We start from the raw sequence: 20,408 nt of genomic DNA, 5'->3' as shown, positions 1-20,408 counted from the left end.
ATCAAAGACTCGGCCTTTCCTGGACGCCCCCTCCGACACGTGCGCAGTACCCGACTGCATCTTTTCACCCGCACGAGGCGAGTTCATATGTGGATCAGCATTGTGTACGGAGAGCCACACCCTGATTAATGCATTATTCCTTGTCTCTGTGCAGGCATCAGTTATGAGGTCCTATTCGGCACCCCCCCAGAACAACAGCCAATTGTTGTTCGTGTAGGCGCGCAGCCTGCCAGATGGCAGAGCTGACGAATTCGAAATGTCAGCTCTGGTGTGCTAGCATGTTTTACCACTGTGCCACCTGAGCACCCACTTTACTCTTTTAAAGCCTAGGCAATAGACAAACCCCTCCTAGACGCTACACATTGGCTACTGGAACTTGTTTGTGTCAGTTCATTCTAATCCAGTAAATCAGAAAGGCGTTTAAGGTTGAGTTCACTGGAGTTCCTCCACACCAAACTCATCGATCTATGCTTTCATGGACCTGATGCACAGGGACACGGTCATGCTAAATGCATAATTATTTTATTGTTTTTATTAATTCTATACACCTGTTTGGAATGGGTGTGGCTGAAACACCTGGACCTAACAATCCGAAGGGGTGTCCACATACTTTCAGCCCTAGTTTGTATATTTTACCTTATTTACTTATCTCTCTGTCATCCCCCTCTCTTAGTCTGTTAGTGGTTTGCTTTGTTTTCATTTTCATTGCTGCAGCATCACACCAGTGAGAGAGAGAGAGAGAGAGAGAGAAGCACACAGTCACCTCCTTTGCTGCAGAGCGTCGCTGAGTTGCTCCTGACGGTCGCGGAGCTGAGCCTGCAGGTGTCGGATCTCCCGCTGGAAGCTGGCCGCTTTGCCTGCGAAGTCCTGCTCTTGATCGCGGAGTCGCTGGCTCAGCGCGCACACGCTCCTGGATGCCTGATGCTTGTACACCTGGCACACACACACACACACACGCACAGACGCACACACGTGTAAGCCGAGGCGACGGGAGAGCATGCAACAGTGCGGCGATTATGGAAGTGGAGGATTTTTCTGAACGCTCTGGAGGAGGATCAGCAAACAGGATCAGACTCAGATGAGCCAGACGCTGAGACGTTCTGCAAAGGTAACGATTGAATCTTGGTTTTCGGTGTTAGGGTTGTGTGCCTGCCTCAGTGCCTGTGTGTCAAGTGGGTGAAAGACTAAATACAGATGTGTCAAGTGGGTACATGTCTGACTATAGGTGAAGATCTGCGCACAAGTAACTTTTGACCCCATATACACCAATCAGCCATAACATTAAAACCACCTCTACACTTACTGTCCATTTTATCAGCTCCACTTACCATATAGAAGCACTTTGTAGTTCTACAATTACTGACTGTAGTTGTTTCACCTTGTTCGTCAATGGTCAGGACCCCCACAGGACCACCACAGAGTAGGTAATAATACCTACTCTGTGGTGGTCCTGTGGGGGTTTTGGATCATTCTCAGTACTGCAGTGACACTGACATGGTGGTGGTGTGTTAGTGTGTTTTGTGCTGGTATGAGTGGATCAGACACAGCAGCGCTGCTGTAGTTTTTAAATACCGTGTCCACTCACTGTCCACTCCTACCTAGTTGGTCCACCTTGTAGATGTAAAGTCAGAGACGATCGCTCATCTATTGCTGCTGTTTGAGTCGGTCATCTTCTAGACCTTCATCAGTGGTCACAGGACGCTGCCCACTGGGCGCTGTCGGCTGGATATTTGTGGTTGGTGGACTATTCTCAGTCCAGCAGTGACAGTGAGGTGTTGCAAAACTCAGCACAACACACACTAACACACCACCACCATGTATGTCAGTGTCACTGCATGGCTGAGAATGATCCACCACCTAAATAATACCTGCTCTGTGGTGGTCCTGTGATGGTCCTGACCATTGAAGAACAGCATGAAAGGGGGTTAACAAAGCATGCAGAGAAACAGATGGACAACAGTCAGTAATTGTATGGTAAGTGGAGCTGATAAAATGGACAGTGAGTGTAGAAACAAGGAGGTGGTTTTAAGGAGTGGAAGGGGATGGATGGTAGAGAGAGATTCTGTCCTTGGTTACTGATGCTAAACTGAATTAGCTTCCCTTGGGGTATTCAAGCCAGCTGGGAACTTTGCCAGTAGGAATGATGAAAGTTTCCTTTGCCTCCTAACAGATGATACACATATACAACCATCACAGCGCATGATAATCAGCTCATTGACTGATTACAGTTATAACGTTAACTGCATGTACAACCCCAAATCAGAAAAAGTTGGGACAGTACGGAAAATAAAGTAAAATAAAGTAAAAATGCAGTGTTCCTTACATTTACTTTGACTTTTATTTAATTGCAGACAGTTTGAACCTGAGATATTTCATGTTTTGTCTGCTCAACTTTATTACTTGGGACGGGGGCAACTTTAGGGCTAGTAATGAGGTGAAAAAACTAAATAATGATGTGATTCCAAACAGGTGATTGTAATCATGGTTTGGTACAAAAGCAGCATCCAGGAGAGGCCGAGTCTTTGATGAGCAAAGATGATCAGAGGATCCAGTTTGTCAACAAATGTGTGAGAAAATGATTGAAATGATTAAAAACAATGTACCTCAAAGAAAGATTGGAAGGGATTTGTATATTTCTCCCTCTACAGTGCATAATATTATTAAACGATTTAAGGAATCGGGAGGAATTTCAGTGCGTAAAGGCCGAGTGTGCGAGCTTAACCTGAACGCTTGTGATCTTCCATCCCTCAGACGGCACTGCATCAAGAACCGCCACTCAACAATAGCTGATATAACCACATGGGAAACCTTAGTCAAGCACTACAAACGCCACTTAAAACTTTACTGTGCAGAAAAAGAAGCCTCATGTTAACCATGTCCAGAAGCGGCGTCGACTTCTCTGGGCTCGGAGGCATCTAGGATGGACCATCACACAGTAGAAACGTGTACTGTGGTCAGATGAATCAGCATTCCAGGTGGTGACAAGGAATAGCAACATTACAAAGTGGTAAATGCTTTACTGTCCCAACTTTTTTGGAATGTGTTGCAGGCCTGAAATGCAGGGATGGACGTTTGTTAATAAATGACATGAAATATCTCAGGTTCATCCTGTCTGCAATGAAATAAAAGTCATGTGATTCCTTAAAGAAACACCCAGCCAACCACTTGATCTTGATCTTTTTTTAGCTACTACGTAAGCAACAGCATATCGCGTAGGTAGCTGGAGGCTCCTGGAGACAAATGCTAGGTGCCACTTCTGTACACTTAACATCACCTACTTGGCTGTTGTGTTTTGAATCCTTAGAGGGACAAAAACTATTTTTTCCTGCCTGGAGGACTAAGCCAATTACGGCATCAGCAGGACTCGAACTAGCAATCTAACAGTATGAGGGCAAAAGCCTCACGGGGGTTTAGGTTGGTTTGTACCTTGAAAAAAGGCACATGGCAGGAGGGTAAACGTACACTATATTACTAAAAATACACGCCTGGTGTTTCTGACCCCTCAGGCTGTCGGCTTCACATTGCTCTTCATACTCATCTTCTTGTAATGCGCAGTATTAGGTTCAAATCCCTTTACCGCTCACAGAAGACAACAGAGTCACCTAGGGGTGTGCAGGCAGCATAAACAATAGCACCACAGGCTCTCACACTACAGCTCATGACAAATGTAGGGTGGCACGGTGGGTAACACTGTCACCTCACAGCAAGAAGGTCCTGGGTTCGATCCCCAGGCGGGGCGATCTGGGTCCTTTCTGTGCGGAGTTTGCATGTTCTCCCCGTGTCTGCGTGGGTTTCCTCCGGGAGCCCCGGTTTCCTCCCACAGTCCAAAGACGTGCAAGTGAGGTGAATTTGAGACACTGAATCGCCCTGTAGGTGAATGGGTGTGAGTATGTGTGTGTATGTGTGTCTGCCCTGCGATGGACTGGCGCCCCGTCCGGGGTGTTACTGTGTGCCGTGCACCCATTGAAAAGCTTGGATAGGCTCCAGCACCCCCTGTGCTGGACCCTGATTGGATAAGCGGTTAAGAAAGTGAGTGAGTAAGAAAACACACGCTGGAACCAGAGCTGGGATCTCGAATACGTCGTATCGAATCTCGGCTCTGCCTGCCGGCTAAGGCCGAGCGGCCACATGAACAACGATTGGCCTGTTGTTCAGATATGGGCGGGACTAAGCCGGATGGGGTCTCTCTCTTATGACTGGTGCTATTGCTGATTGATGGCGCCTGCACACAGATGAGAAAAGAGTGCTCTCAGGTACAGGTGTGTCTCTCCGTACACAGCGCTGAGCTGCACTGCACTCGTCAAAGTGTACGCGATAAGATGCATACGGCTGCATATGCTGCCCACGTGTCGGAGGGGGCGCGGGTTAGCTTCGTTCTCCTCAATCAGAGCGGGGATCGGCATTGGTGGAGAGGAAGCGTGACGCAATCGGGCAGCTTGACGCGCTAAAAAGGAGAAAAAAGGGGAGATATATATAAATGTAGCCAGATGAGACAGTGCAGCACAAATGTACCCGACAGCAACATGCGCTCACAACTTGTCTAAAATTAGCATGTGCTTCATTATGCCTTTAGCTAATCATGCATACTGTCTGGGTACCACCTACTCATTGCACTGCTGGGGGGGGCAGGGTCTTGTACGGACACACATACTGAAAACATCCGCACACTCTAGTTGTGTTAACGTCTTCCCTGGACAGACTGGCATAAAAAACGGTTGTCAGGCTTGACATGAAAACACGTCGTCAGTCATGCGAAGTAATAATCTCTGGCAGCAGCTGTCAACAGGGACAAATGACTGCTCTCATAATCAAAGCGACCCCCCTGCTGTGCCATCTTTATTTCTTTACCGCTAATATAAAATTAAATTCGGTAATCGCCCTATTGGTATTTTGGGGAGATGAACTAAATGAATGTTGGCCTGGCTGTGATACAGACGTTTGAAGGAGCCTCGTTTTATAAAGCGATGTTTGCTGGATGCTGGATGCTGACATTTCCAGAACAGCCTGTAGTGCCCGTTTTCCAAAATGACCCAAGTCTCCTGAGTCAGGGTACACAGAGCTCACCACCTCATTCTTATTCTTATCCTCTCTCTCAATCTATCTTTCTATCTGTCTGTCTATTTATATATCTATCTGTCTGTCTATCTATCTGTCTGTCTGTCTGTCTATCTATTTATATATCTATCTGTCTCTCTATCTATCTATCTGTCTGTCTGTCTTGAGCCTCCATCCAGGACTAAAGGAAGACAAGCATCAAGGCTGTTCTCTGTTCTAGCGCCCAAATGGTGGAACGAACTTCCTCTGTCTGTCCGAACAGCTGAGTCTCTTGCTGTCTTTAAAAAACGATTAAAAACACACCTTTTCACTAAACACTTAGGCTGATTTGTACTTATTTACTAACACTTTATTCCAATCTTTTCCATTTAAAAAAAAAATAAATAAAAAAAAATAAAAAATAAAAGGCACTTTGGTTCTAACAGGTTTTAGCAGAGTTGTGTTCTTCGACTGTTGTCTATCTAAACTTAAGGAATGAAATGTTCACTATGGAAGCACTTCTGTAAGTCGCTCTGGATAAGAGCGTCTGCTAAATGCTGAAAATGTAAATGTAAATATATCTATCTGTCTGTCTGTCTGTCTGTCTAATCTATCTCTGTCTGTCTATCTGTCTGTTTTTCTATCTATCTGTCTGTCTCTATCTGTCTATCTATATATTTCTCTATATGTCTGTCTCTGTCTGTCTGTCTATTGATCTATCTATCTATCTAACTGTCTTTCTGTCTATCTATCTGTCTATCTGTATGTGTCTGTCTGTCTGTCTATTTACCTGTGTCTGTCTATCTATCTATCTATCTATCTATCTATCTATCTATCTATCTGTGTCTGTCTGTCTGTCTATATATCTTTATCTGTCTGTCTATTTACCTGTGTCTGTCATCTATCTATCTGTCTGTCTGTCTGTCTGTCTGTCTGTCTGTCTGTCTGTCTATCTATCTATCTATCTATCTGTCTATATATCTTTATCTGTCTGTCTATCTATTTATGTCTCTATCTATTTCTCTATATGTCTAGCTATCTATCTGTCTGTGTCTGTCTAGCTATTTGTCTGTCTGTCTCTGTATGTCTGTCCTATCTGTCTGTCTGTCTGTCTGTCTGTCTATCTATCTGAGCTCTGCTGGCTGGTTGATGGTGCCTGCACAGAGTCGAGGAATAATGCGTTGATCAGGGTGTATCTCTCCGTGCGCATAGCTGCTCTACATATGAACTCGCCTCGTGCAGGTGAAAGATGCAGTCTGTTACTGCTCACTTGTCGGAGGGGGCGTGTGTCAGTCTCGCTTTTCTCAATCAGAAGTGGACATCAGAAGCGTAATGAAATCAGGTAATTGGATACGACTTGATTGGGATTTAATAATAATTGTACCAAAAACTCCCAGTGACAAACAGTGACAAGAAAGAAACCTTGAAAGGAACCAGATTCAATCCTCCTTTGATGGCGTGGAGGATAATTTGGATGAATTAGAAGTAAATTAAATATTTCGATAGTAGATTAGTAAAAAATAACATCAACCGTCAGAGGTGGTGGCCTAACATAATATTCCTGATGTGTTATAAATAGATAGTTTGTTTTGATGTTAATCACTCTGTGGTGCCAGGATGTTACCAGCAGGTCTTTTAACTCCTGTATGCTGTGAGGTGGACTTATCTACTGATCTACAGCAAATCCTGGTGCCACCTCTTCTCAGTGTGTCGCATTGCACACAGAATGCTCCAAATTGCTAATTCCATTCACACTCAATAAACCCTTTGACAAGCAATCAATAATATTTATACTGTCTCTAGGCCGCCCTACTCTAACGTCTTGTTCGACAACAAATAGGGCAAAACAGCACAGTTTTGTAAATGTACAATCGTTATGTCACAGTCACAGTGGGGTTTTAGCAGTTTTTGCTAATTATATTTATATAAAAAGGCAGTCAGGTGACTCAGATGCACTGGGATGCAGGGTTCAAATCCCCAGCGGTGCTATACACCAGTCGGGCATCGACTCAGATACAAATTGGCTAAGTCTAATGAAGGGATGGCCAAGGCCCTATGATGGATTGGTCTCCTGTGTGGGCTGTCTCACTGCATTGGGGCCTTCGATTCAATGGGAAATCGGATCCACCACGACCCTGATCAGGATAAAGCAGGGGTAAAACGTGAACCTGTATTCTTTATTAATCTTCTCAGAGTGCTATGGGAGCAAAGGGAGTAGCTATTAAAAGTGTTAAGCATATACAGTACAGAAAGCAAGACAGATCAAATACACCGATCAGCCATAACATTAAAACCACCTCCTTGTTTCTACACACACTGTCTATTTTATCAGCTCCACTTACCATATAGAAGCACTTTGTAGTTCTACAATTACTGACTGTAGTCCATCTGTTTCTCTACATGCTTTGTTAGCCCCCTTTCATGCTGTTCTTCCATGGTCAGGACCCCCACAGGACCACCACAGAGCAGGTATTATTTAGGTGGTGGATCATTCTCAGCACTGCACTGACACTGACATGGTGGTGGTGTGTTAGTGTGTGTTGTGCTGGAGTATGTAAATACTGTGTCCACTCACTGTCCAATCTATTAGACACTCCTACCTAGTTGGTCCACCTTGTAGATGTAAAGTCAGAGACGATCGCTCATCTATTTCTGCTGTTTGAGTCGGTCATCTTCTAGACCTTCATCAGTGGTCACAGGACGCTGCCTACGGGATGCTGTTGGCTGGATATTTTTGGTTGGTGGACTATTCTCAGTCCAGCAGTGACAGTGAGGTGTTTAAAAACTCCATCAGCGCTGCTGTGTCTGATCCACTCATACCAGCACTCACTCCAGTGCTGAGAATGATCCACCACCCAAATAATACCTGCTCTGTCGTGGTCCTGGGAGAGTCCTGACCATTGACGAACAGCATGAAAGGGGGCTAACAAAGCATGCAGAGAAACACATGGACTACAGTCAGTAATTGTAGAACTACAAAGTGCTCCTATATGGTAAGTGGAGCTGATAAAATGAACAGTGAGTGGTGGTTTTAATGTTATGGCTGATCGGTGTACAGCGTAGAGTATGCAAGGAGGACGAGCAGTGCCTTCTAACTCCTAAACATCGCCGAGCATCATTATTAAACCTATTACGGAAGCATTAGTGACCATCTAGCAGATTCAGCCTCTGTTTTAACTGAATGAAAATATGACATTTAGGCCAAACAAAAGCGATATCGCATCATTTGTGACAAAAATGATTGTATTATGTGACACAGATACCAGTGCAATGAGCCGAGATATGATTTGTGACTTGCTAAGATTGAATGTGTGTAGAGTTTCAGTGCAGAGAGGGGAACTTAATAGTTGTTTAGACAATTTCCCCTCTAATTGCGGCTCTGCTGAATAATAATCAGAAAATAAATGGACACATTGGATTCCTGTTTGAGGAAGCCAGGCACTAAATTAGATCTTGTGAAGAAAACACAAACAGACTACTAACACTTCAGAGTAAACATGCATGATGATGACATTTAAAAAAATGAACTATTTGTCTGGTTAACTATTTACCCCTAATCGTTGCTCAGCTGGCACAGCGGTAAAAACACACGCTGGAACCAGAGCTGGGATCTCGAATACATCGTCCTGCCGGCGATTGGCCTGTTGTTCAGATAGGGGTGGGATTATAACGAATGCAATTACGACCTCTGCTGGCTGATTGGTGGCGCCTGCACAGAGACGGGAAAAGAGTGCTCTCAGGGTGTGTCTCTCCGTACACAGTGCTGAGCTGCACTGCACTCGTCAAAGTGTAGGTGTCAAGATGCGTACGGCTGCTGCCCACGTGTCGGAGGGGGCGTGGGTTAGCTTCGTTCTCCTCAATCAGAGCGGGGATCGGCATTGGTGGAGATGAAGCATGACGCAATCGGGCAATTGGATGCATAAAATGCAAAAAACTATATCGTATCGAGTCTCAGCTCTGCCTGCCGGCTGGGCTGTGTGGCCACATGAACGATGATTGGCCTGTTGTTCAGACAGGGGTGGGGTTAAGCTGGATAGGGTCTCTCTCATAACTGGTGCAATTACAACCTCTGCTGGCTGCACAGAGATGAGAAAAGAGTGCTCTCAGGGTGTGTCTCTCCGTACACAGTGCTGAGCTGTACTGCACTCGTCAAAGTGTAGGTGACAAGCTGCGTACGGCTGCTGAGAACGTGTCGGTTAGCTTCGTTCTCCTCAATCAGAGCGGGGATCGGCATTGGTGGAGAGGAAGCGTGACCCAATCGGGCAACCTCTAACACATTTCCTTTTTTCGCAGAGTATGAAGCCAAGATGAGTTGTGCTCAGGCTGAACAAGAAGACAGGCCTGCTCATTCCAGTGTCAACACAAGCCCCAGCAGGAATGCTAATCTTGCTACTAGCAATACACCAAGCCCCAACACCAGTGCAACCTCAAATCCAAGTGCTATCTTCAACCGCAATGCGACTGCTAACCCAAGCGACGAGATGGAGTGCAAGATCTGCTATCAGCGCTACAACGTTCATAGCCGGAGACCTAAGATACTGACCTGCCTGCACCGGGTGTGTGCTCGCTGCCTTAACAAGATACTGGACATCGGGGACGGATCCGGTTCCATCTGCTGCCCCTTCTGCCGTCACGAGACACGGGTCAGCGACTATGAAGTCACAGGACTTCCGGACGACTCGAACATCATGTCGGTGCTCGCTGTCCGGGACAAGTCCTGGAGCTCGGACCACAGCAAGGAGGTGGTGCTCACGCCCAAAAGTCTGTCGTCTAGCAGCAGTCCACACCACGAGTCTTCGAACTGCCTCGTCATCACTATAATGGAGGTCCAGAGAGATGTGCAGCATCTGGCCAGCCGTACCGGTAGCTCCGACGATTACGGTGAGGACAGCCTGGACTCCGTATCCGTAGCATCAAACAGTGGCACCATGGACCAGGATGCATTCTCCAAGATTTGCAATCACGTGCCAAGAATTCTTGTCTGGCTACTGGGCTTCTTTTACTTTGGGTCCCTGCCGCTCGGCATATATTTGTTGGTGATTCAAAGGGTCACTCTGGGCATCGTTTGTGTCAGCCTGGTGCCCTCCAGTCTCACTGTATGTCTCGTGTACGGATTCTGCCAGTGCCTGTGTCAAGGCGTGTGTGAATGCTGCAGCCGGAGCTGACTGGACATGAACAAACTTAACACTGTATTTGTGGTACAGAAGGGGGTAACTAGTGACGTAAATACACTTTTCTAAATAAACTAAGGGCTCTAACGCTGTTTCGCTCCTGTCCTTCTGATCATTTAGGATTGTGATGGAATTCCAGCATGACCTTTAGTACGCCCACACATAGAACTTAAAGAGCGAAGGTCCAGCAAGATGACAAACGTAAGAATTATTTCCATTTGCAAAGCCTGCTGGGAGAACGAGATCACAGTTTTTATGTCTGTTAACAGCCATGAGAAAAACACTTGCAAGAAAAAAGTATGAACCTTTAATGTAGCACTTTCATATCTGTATTAAACACAACAATTAACCCTTGTGTTTACTATTTGGCAGAAATAACATTTACTGTAGTTGCTAGGCAAAAGTAGCACTTGTGCAACAGTGAGAACAGTCAACCGGATCGAGTTTACTAGCACGTCAGATATCTGATCCGAGTTGTGCGACTGGCAGTGAGTGCTATGTCGAACAGCCAATGAGAACGCAGGATACGGTGTGAGGGGAAACACAGGAGGGAAGTGTAAACAGATGGGACAGGGGCGTAATATAGTTTATATCAGAAAACACCGGCACACACACACGTTTTACAGTATTTCTGACCTGATCGTTCTCTACAAGACATCATTGCAAAAAGATTTATTAACCTCCAACTTGAAGAACAATCCCCGCTGCTCGTGTTGCCAAATCCACTCAGATTCATTTATTTTTTCTCATTGATTTTACGCTGCACATCAGCGCACAAACACTTTGATCGCTCACGTGTGTTTTTGTAAAAAAAAAAAACATAGTTTGGGAGACCAGAGAAGCTCGCCTGTGATTCCAGTTGGTGATAAATCGTGTAGTGTGAAAGCCCCTATCGCCGATTAGTCGTGTAGTGTGAAATATACACCGACTGAAAGACTCGAGTGCAAGAGATTCAGTCGTGTAGTGTGAACTGTACAGCGACCCGACAAATCAGAAAGTCGTGTAGTGTGAACTTGGCATTAGGTACATCGTGAGCCGAAAAATGGGTCATTAAGAATAAAAAAATTCAATAAACTTGTACGTGAACGCTCCCTTGTGGAGGCTTTATGTTACATCTTGTAAACCACTGTAGGAACAGATTGTACAGAGCAGAGCAGATGTGGGTTGTTGAAAAAAGTTTTAAAACTACGATTTAAAAATTGGTGTGATTACAGATAGACAGTAAGAAAAAAAGCACATCCTGAATGAAGTTTTTTTTTTTTACATAAATATTTGTAAATGGGGCCACAGCTTTATCAAAGTCAACTCAACCAGAACCCTGAGAGAAGAAAGATGTCCTGACATTATTAGTGCTAACGTTCTCTGACGTAATCATTTTTCCTCTAAAATATTTCCTTCCTCACTCTCTTGTGCTTTCTTTCTTGCTGACAGCAAAATAAAATTGTCATTCTGGGCAGACAAAGGAGGCAGGACACAATATCAACATGATCCGTAATCAGGCAAGGGTCGAGACCAGGAGATCAATACAAAAAAAAAACAGACAATGGGGCATGAATCAAGAACCCAAAACACAGACTGAATAATAGAATTAGGATGAGAAAGAAGAACTATAATTCTATGATTCTATGTGTCTGTAAGGGCAATACCAAATAAACACTGGTACCACCATATGAATCAACCCATATGTCAACAATGTCTGGAGATATTGCCAACTTAGCTTAATTAAGTCAACCTTAATAGTTGTTGCATCCTATGAGATGTGGCTTATGGATATAGCACAAGAAAACATTACATAGGTTCTCAATATGATGTTTGAAAATCCTGCATTGTTAGCTACATATAACAATCCATGTACAGTATGTTTGCTACAATTGCAATATATTAATGACAAACAGCAACCAAACATGAATTTTATTTATTCAATTATTTAATTCGATAGCAATAGCAACTGTTTCCAGGAGCCTTTGGGCAGAATTCTGGCAACTAGGTGCACCTATTCACTACATGAGCACAATACTGGAAGGCTTAAGAATGTCCCCAGTAACCAAACTCCAACTCTGCAGCAGTGCAGCACAAAACAGACCAGCTCTTCCAGTGCAAGTCATGCTATAACATGTGAACTTTAAATTAGTGCCAGCACTTAGCTTAATCTAAAGGTGCTTTTTTCCTACACAGTTTATTTTAAGGCTCTATTGAAACCCAGAATTAAATATTTAAGCACCCCTGTCTGTTGTTTAAAGCAAAGGCCCTGCATACATTTGAATAAATCCTAAATAATTTAAACGCCACTTTCTTTTCCAAGCTGAGCTTGGTTATCCTTTATCACATCTCTGCCATGCTGCAATTTCACCCCTAGTGCTTTCCGGAGCTCTACGCCATGCCTGAATGGTATCTGGAGCTACTTTAATTAAAGACTGTTCGCACGGCTCAGTGAAATGCCCACTCACGTGATCAGACAGAGATTTATTTAAGCATGTTTATGTTTTAATTCCAACAGTCTTCATCTATGTTACAGTATAGTGTATACACTAGGTTCTCATGTGTTGGAAATGCACCAGTGCAGGGTAACTGTACCCATTAAGCCCATGTCCCCTTAACCAATCCAGCAATTTGTTACTTCCTTGTCATTAACACCAATTAGTTAGCCCCACCCATGTGCACCCAGTCTCAGGTGACCTGCCACAGTCTCACTGCTACTGCCAGTCAATTATTTGGTAAGTACATTTACCTTCTGTACAAACAGAGATTAATGTTTTGCTTTGTGTGTATTAAGACGTTATACTTGGGTACAAAGTTAATGAGGTAGCAAAAAAAGTAACTTTTAAGGTCAACTATTAACATCATTAAGGTGTACAATTACACTGATCAGCCATAACATTAAAACCACCTCCTTGTTTCTACACTCACTGTCAACTTTGTAGTTCTACAATTACTGACTGTAGTCCATCTGTTTCTCTACATACTTTTTTAGACTGCTTTCACCCTGTTCTTCAATGGTCAGCACCCCCACAGGACCACCACAGAGCAGGTATTATTTAGGTGGTGGATCATTCTCAGAACTGCAGTGACACTGACATGGTGGTGTGTAAGTGTGTGTCCACTCACTGTCCACTCTGTTAGACACTCCTACCTGGTTGGTCCACCTTGTAGATGTAAAGTCAGAGACGATCGCTCATCTATTGCTGCTGTTTGAGTCGGTCATCTTCTAGACCTTCATCAGTGGTCACAGGACGCTGCCCAGGGGGCGCTGTTGGCTGGATATTTTTGGTTGGTGGACTGTTCTCAATCCAGCAGTGACAGTGACAGTGAGGTGTTTAAAAACTTCATCAGCATTCCAGCACAACACACACTGACACACCACCACCATGTGTGTCACTGCAGTGCTGAGAATGATCCACCACCTAAATAATACCTGCTCTGTGGTGGTCCTGTGGGGGTCCTGACCTTTGACGAACAGGGTGAAAGGGGGCTAACGAAGCATGCAGAGAAACAGATGGACTACAGTCAGTAATTGTAGAACTACAAAGAGCTTCTATATGAAAAGCGGAGCTGTTGACTACAGCCAACACAAGCTAAAATTAGGTGGCCAAAATAACAGAAACAAAGTAATAAATAAAAGGCACAAAAAAAGACTCGCAGCCCACAACAGAGAAAGTGGATAGAACAGGGAACAGTTAATGCTCGATCGTCTGCGACAACTTAGTTCTCAGATAAAAGAACCAGCAAATAACACACACACACACACACACACACACACATACATACAAACAGACATGTTTTTTTTTCCATGTACTCCATAAAGCATTTATTTTCTTAAAAGGTCAAGCAATCCATCCCATATAATCGGTCACATCTCTTGGCTTTGAAAGCACCAGAGAAAGAATATGGAAAAAAGAAACAGAAACAGAAGCAGCGAGGCTCGAAAATAACTTGACAGACCAACGCAATGTCAAACACAGTGTGTAATTACACAGTGTGAGAAGCAGCCATAAAGCACACTCTGCATCTCCTCTATTGTTCTGAAGAGCCTCTTATATCACACCATGATTTCATTCAGAAGGGTTCAAGAACAATCAAACTCTCAAATGCAATGTGGACGCCACTCAGCTGATCCTAATATACCGACTAGGCATATCATTATGACCACCTTTCTAATATTGTGTTGGTTCCCCTATTGCTGCCAAAACAGCCCTGCAACTGTGATGCACTGTGCACTGTGACACCTTTCTATCAGAACCAGCATTAACTTCTTCAGCAGTTTGAGCTACAGGAGCAGCCTTCGCTCCCCACGTGCATCAACGAGCCTTGGCCGCCCGTGACCCTGTCGCCGGTTTAACACTGTTCCTTCCTTGGACCACTTTTGATAGATACTGACCACTGCAGACCGGGAACACCCCACAAGAGCTGCAGCATTGGAGATGCTCTGATCTGACCCAGTCGTCTAGCCATCACAATATGGCCCTATCCCACCCACTAACAGATGCCGTGATGAAGAGATAATCGGTGTTATTCACTTCACCTGTCACTGGGTGGAAGGCAGGAATACCCTGGACGGGGTGCTAATCAATCACAGGGATCTGGCCAGCTCCCCCTCTAGACCTAGCCAATCATGTCTGTGTAAGCAAACTGCCTCTTAGTGGTGGACTAGCATACAGACCGCTGCACCTAGATGCTGCAAAGGTAATTATAATAAGCAATATTTGCTTTAAGTGTATATTCAGTTAAAGGCCTTTGTCGAATACTCACTAACTAATGGAAGCGTCGTGAAATTGGACTTTAAGTTAAATTTCTTTTGACCTAAATTCATTCCAGATTTAAACTGAACCAGCCTAACCCCCCCCCCACCTCTGCAGGGGACCCACACAGCCTTGCCTGTTTGTCTACATCTTGACAGAAGTCTCAGGAGTCACAGAAGCCAGCCAAAGTAAATTCCCTCTTTTCCTGCTGTTGCTATAGTGACACCTCGCATGGTGTGTGTCGCATGAATGAAAGGAATGGAGAAACAGAATAGTAATTTCCTTTTATTAAAGAGACTGCATATTAATGCCCATGTCCACAAAGTTGAATCAGTTCATCTGGACACAAGTTTGTTGTAGTTTCATCGTTTCATCACTCATCCAAGTGACTTATATGCAGACGATTTGCATAATGACCGATCACCGCCCATTGCATAACAATGAAACCGGTGATCAGGTCCAAATGCAAATCACAATGACCATTAATTACAATGGCCATGTGTGCCTTTCACATATGATTGGGGTATAGCTCCTATCACGGCGTTGTAAGATGGTAAGAGATGTCCTCTCAGGCCCCCTCCTCACATAGATGACCTCTTTGACTCCCCGTTCAAACCAGCGTTCCTCCTCGTCAAGGATCTGCACATCGTCATCTTTAGATACAACGGGCGGTGATCGGTCGTAATGCAAATCGGGTGCATATAAGGTTGGGTTATTCGACACCAGCTCAGACTGAAGAAGTCACCTGGATGAGTGACGAAACGTATCTCTACAACAAACTTGTGTCCAGATGAGATTAATGCCCATGGTTTCGGAAGTAGAGGTGAAACAAGCTCTTGGTCAGGTGTTCACATGTGCAGAATTTAGCACTAGCTTTTATCCGGAGCGACGAAGTGCCCTTCGTTTTTTACTCTAAGGACGAAAACAGTTGTAGCCCTGCACTTGTTTCAGGAAATACACCACTTCTCACAGGAAATTGGTGCAATTACAAATGCTTTGGTTTAACACGTTTAGTTTGCATTGGAACAACACAAAGCAACAAATCTGATATAATTCTAATGAATACCAAAGCATTCGTAATTGCAGTCAAGGGAAGTTGATTCCACCGGCAGGGTGCAATACAAAGACGAGCCTTGATGCTTGTTTCCCATTACAAGGTAAAGGACGGGTTTGATAAGGTAGATAGAATCAATGATTAGAGGGGACGTCCACATACAGTATATCTGAGGTCTTGCCCTTACCTTGACTTTTTCCTGCAGTTTACCGAGCCGGACAGTGCCGTCTAGGATCCGGGACAGGACGCCCTGCTTGTCTTTCTCCAGACACGAGGCCTAAGAAGCAGATGGAATAAAATTGATTACACTAAATCGAGAAATTGGACCAGAAAAAATGGGTACGAGACAGAAAAGGTAAGAAATAGAAACAAGGATAGAAATTGTGGTAGTGAGAAAAACAGAGGGGACGAGTGTTTAGCGCTTCGTTTACCCTGAGACTGGGCACATATTGTTCGGTTACTACAGCGTTTGTCCCATATCACTCACTGTCCATTTTATCAGCTCCACTGACCATATAGAAGCACTTTGTAGTTCTACAATTACTGACTGTAGTCCATCTGTTTCTCTGCATGCTTTGTTACCCGCCCTTCATGCTGTTCCTTAATGGTCAGGACTCCCCCAGGACCACTACAGAGTACTGCAGTGACACTGACATGGTGGTGGTGTGTTAGTGTGTTAGTGTGTGTTGTGCTGGTATGAGTGGATAAGACACAGCAGCGCTGCTGGAGTTTTTAAACACCTCACTGTCACTGCTGGACTGAGAATAGTCCACCAACCAAAAATATCCGGCCAACAGCGCCCCCGGGCAGCATCCTGTGACCACTGATGAAGGTCTACAAGATGACCGACTCAAACGGCAGCGATAGATGAGCGATCGTCTCTGACTTTACATCTACAAGGTGGACCGACTAGGTAGGAGTGTCTAACAGAGTGGACAGTGAGTGGACACAGTATTAACACACTAACACACCACCACCATGTCAGTGTCACTGCAGTGCTGAGAATGATCCACCACCTAAATAATACCTGCTCTGTGGTGGTCCTGTGGAGGTCCTGACCATTGAGGAACAGGGTAAAAGCAGGCTAAAAAAGTATATAGAGAAATAGATGGACTACAGTTAGTAATTGTAGAACTACAAAGTGCTCCTATATGGTAAGTGGAGCTGATAGAATGGACAGTGAGTGTAGAAACAAGGAGGTGGTTTTAATGTTATGGCTGATCGGTGTATGTTTGATACACCTGAGTGCTGCAGAATCTTCGTGTCATTTAGAGTCAGGTGTCCACATACTAGGGGCTGCCCATATAAAGATGGCTTGACTGTGGACAGTGTCACGTTCTAGCAGCTTCCAATCGATGGCAGACGTCTGGAAGATCTTTTTAAAATAGAGCAAACCTCTACAGAGTTGAGCTCAGAATCCGATAAAGCAAGAACTCATTTCAGCCCACAGCAGAAGTTTTATGATGTCCTTGGTATTATTTGACTTGGCTGGAAGAGAATGACTGGTGAAGCGCCAGCTGGTGTGTGCCCCCTCATATTGCTGTTTCTATTAGCGGGCGCAGTCCAGAGAACTGAGTGATGTCTGATTTATTAAGAAGATCTATGAGTTACACTTCAGGAGCTTCAGTCATTTAAGTGGAGTAGTGGGAGATGAACAAAACCCAGCAGAGGCTGATGTAAGAACGGGTTTACTTCAGTCTAAATCACACTTCATTACCAGGAAATAAAAAATGATCTGCTGCTGCTGGGCTGAACGCTGTGTAAATCTATAAAAGACACAGAGGTAATCTGTGCCTTTTCACACAGAGTAGCTGCCAAGCTCATTTATTGATTTTCCTTCTTTTTTATTATTAATCCATCCTCTTGTTTCCATTTTTTATAGAAAAGAACCCCTTTGCCACAAAGTGAAAATCGCTGCTGGTAGGCCAGAGCTTTGGCCCCAATCAAAGTGAGGTCAATAAAGACATAAGTTTGGTTTAAAGGAACTTTGGTGGAAGCCAAACTTTCAAGTCTAACATTAGTGTCTGACCCCACAAATGCTCTTTTAACTCACAGGCTTACTCCAAGCCCTTCCTGAACAGTGGAAGCTGTAATAGCCAAAAAGTGGGGCAACACCAACTTACAGACCATGATTTTGGAATCGGATGTTCAACACTTATGGCCAGTATGTGTTCACATACTTTTGGTCATATAGTGTACATTCAAGGGCGGCGTGGTGGCTCGGTGGGTAGCACTGTCACCTCACAGCAACTTACCCCTTTTTCTCCCACTTTTAGCGCATCCAATTTCTACCCGTCAATCATCCTCTCACTAATGCCGGTCCCTGCTCCTGATTGGGGGGGGACGAGGCTGCTCCACGCCCCCTCCGACACGTGCACAGCGATCGAACATCATATCACCTACACTTGACGAGTGCGGTGCGGTACGGTACAGCGCTGTGTACGGAGAGCCACACCCTCTACCGCACTCCTGTCCCATCTCCGTGCGGGCGCCACCAACCAGCCAGCAGAGGTCGTAATCGCACCAGTCTGAGAGAGAGTCCTCATCCGGCTTAATCCCGCCCCTGTCTGAACAACAGGCCGATCGTTGTTCATGTGGCCGCTCAGCCGGCAAGGTAGAGCTGAGATTCGATACGATGTATTCGAGATCTCAGCTCTGGTGAACAGCGCACCTGAGCAGCCAAGTCCTGGGTTTGATCCCCTTTCTGTGCGGACTTTGCATGTTCTCCCCGTGTCTGCTTGGGTTTCCTCCGGGAGCTCCGGTTTCCTCCCACAGTCCAAAAACGTGCAGTCAGGTTAATTGGAGACACTGAATTGCCCTATAGGTGAATGAGTGTGTATTTGTGTGTGTGCCCTGCGATGGACTGGCACCCCGTCCAAGGTGTTGCTGTGTGCCTTGCGCCCATTGCAAAGCTGGGATAGGCACCCGGCCCCCCTGAACCAACCCCCACACCCCCCGTGACCCTGATTGGATCACATCACAGCTCGATCACAGCTCGAGTACATCTTTTGCTTAATACAGGTTGTACCGGTGTGTATGTGTGTAGTACCATCTGTATGAGCTGGTCCCTCTCATACGTGGTTTTCTCCGCAAGCATCACAATACTGGCGAGGTACTGGTAGGCCAGCAGCTCTTTCTGTAATGATTCCTCAGTCTGTTGCTTCAGGCGATCGATACGTTTCTGAGCCTTTCTACAGAGGGGAGATAGGAAAACAGAAACTGGCATTGAATACTAATAAGTATGACAATGACACCAGTAAGAGAGACAGAGTTAATGCACATTTGGGGGTTTCTGATCTCTCCACCAGGTTTAACTTTTAAGCTGTTTTGAATAGACAAACTATATGACCACAAGTATGAAGGTCATTTGAAGAGTTTCCAATCCCCCCCACTGGAGTTCCACACAGTTGTCCCCTCTGATGTGTGCAGTCGTAGGCCGCCTCTTATCACGTATCAGTGGTGGGTTCCCACACAGAACCAAAATCACACAGAGAGACATGATATGCTCTCTGTCATTCCTAAACCTGGATCCTGAACCTGTTCTGGATGCCCGGCCATATCGGCACCCCGACGTCTGCACGGACAAGAACGGCTAGTGTCCGGGGATGACCCATCAAATTGCTGAACAGGTTAATGCTGGTTCTGACCAGTCAATTAGGAAAGGTGGTCATAATGTTATGCTTGATCGATGTCTATTCTTACACTTGCCATTCTAGAGCATTCTGTACTGCAGACATCTGTAAGAGCTTAAAGACACGTACATAGTTTGCACATCACATCAGTCTGCACCTGATACAGAATGTAACCCCATCCACCTCTTCACTTCATATACACACTTTATGCTTGTAATAAAATGTAGAACTGCCGCTGATAGTGTGTTGCCTCTCTTTCTGATCTCCGGGCCGACAGGCACTCGGAAGTAATCAGAAATCGGACCTAACAGTTCAACTGAAGACCAGATTAAAGGCATTGCTGAACAGTGCGTGAAGAATCTGATCATTTTGCAGAAGGATCTGAGGGTAAACATCCCTAATGGCTCATGTAGACTAAATGTTTGTACCTGTTTGCTTGGCGTGCCAGCTGAAGCTCATTCTCCAGGTGTTGGATGTCAGTGTTGAGGTCATTTTTCTCTCGTAGCAGAGTCTTTTTCTCAGCTTGAAGAGTGCTCACATGGTCATGCAGTGCTTCTAACTCGCTGCTTTTTGTCCTTTTCTTTTCTTCCAACTGTCTGCAGTATGCAAAAACACAGACACATACACACCATAAACTAAAGGACATACAGTATATAGATGATTAAAGGGGCTGCACAGATGTTATTATGTTTTATTTTACCATTTTCTCAGCTCTACTTACCATTTAGAAGCACTTTGTAGTTCTACAATTACTGACTGTAGTCCATCTGTTTCTCTACAT

General features: G+C 44.9%; 2 protein-coding genes across 3 annotated transcripts in view; one reads left to right on the top strand and one right to left on the bottom strand.

The window, feature by feature from the left end:
- The window catches only part of cep89 (centrosomal protein 89), a 42,110-nt gene that overhangs the window by 3,286 nt on the left and 18,416 nt on the right, over nt 1–20,408 (bottom strand). Inside the window, exons 16-19 of the mRNA XM_062989402.1 lie at nt 20,056–20,223; nt 19,045–19,186; nt 16,183–16,272; nt 764–933 (exon numbers count right to left, since the gene is read on the bottom strand). Of these exons, the coding sequence (XP_062845472.1) occupies nt 764–933; nt 16,183–16,272; nt 19,045–19,186; nt 20,056–20,223 (570 nt within the window). The remainder of the gene's footprint in view (nt 1–763; nt 934–16,182; nt 16,273–19,044; nt 19,187–20,055; nt 20,224–20,408) is intronic.
- Nucleotides 929–10,292, top strand: zgc:165481 (uncharacterized protein LOC100073327 homolog). 2 transcript variants are annotated; one of them, XM_062989405.1, is made up of 2 exons: nt 929–1,108; nt 9,328–10,292. In XM_062989405.1, the coding sequence occupies exon 2, from the start codon at nt 9,342–9,344 to the stop codon at nt 10,197–10,199; it is 858 nt and encodes a 285-aa protein (XP_062845475.1). In that variant the 5' UTR covers nt 929–1,108; nt 9,328–9,341; the 3' UTR covers nt 10,200–10,292. The 2 variants fall into 2 exon arrangements, with proteins under 2 accessions (XP_062845475.1, XP_062845473.1); XM_062989403.1 differs by lacking the exon at nt 929–1,108 and adding an exon at nt 6,195–6,376.

This window comes from Trichomycterus rosablanca, chromosome 27 (assembly GCF_030014385.1).
Source record: "Trichomycterus rosablanca isolate fTriRos1 chromosome 27, fTriRos1.hap1, whole genome shotgun sequence".
Classification (NCBI taxonomy): Eukaryota; Metazoa; Chordata; class Actinopteri; order Siluriformes; family Trichomycteridae; genus Trichomycterus; species Trichomycterus rosablanca.
This window is presented reverse-complemented; position numbering and strand designations above follow the sequence as displayed.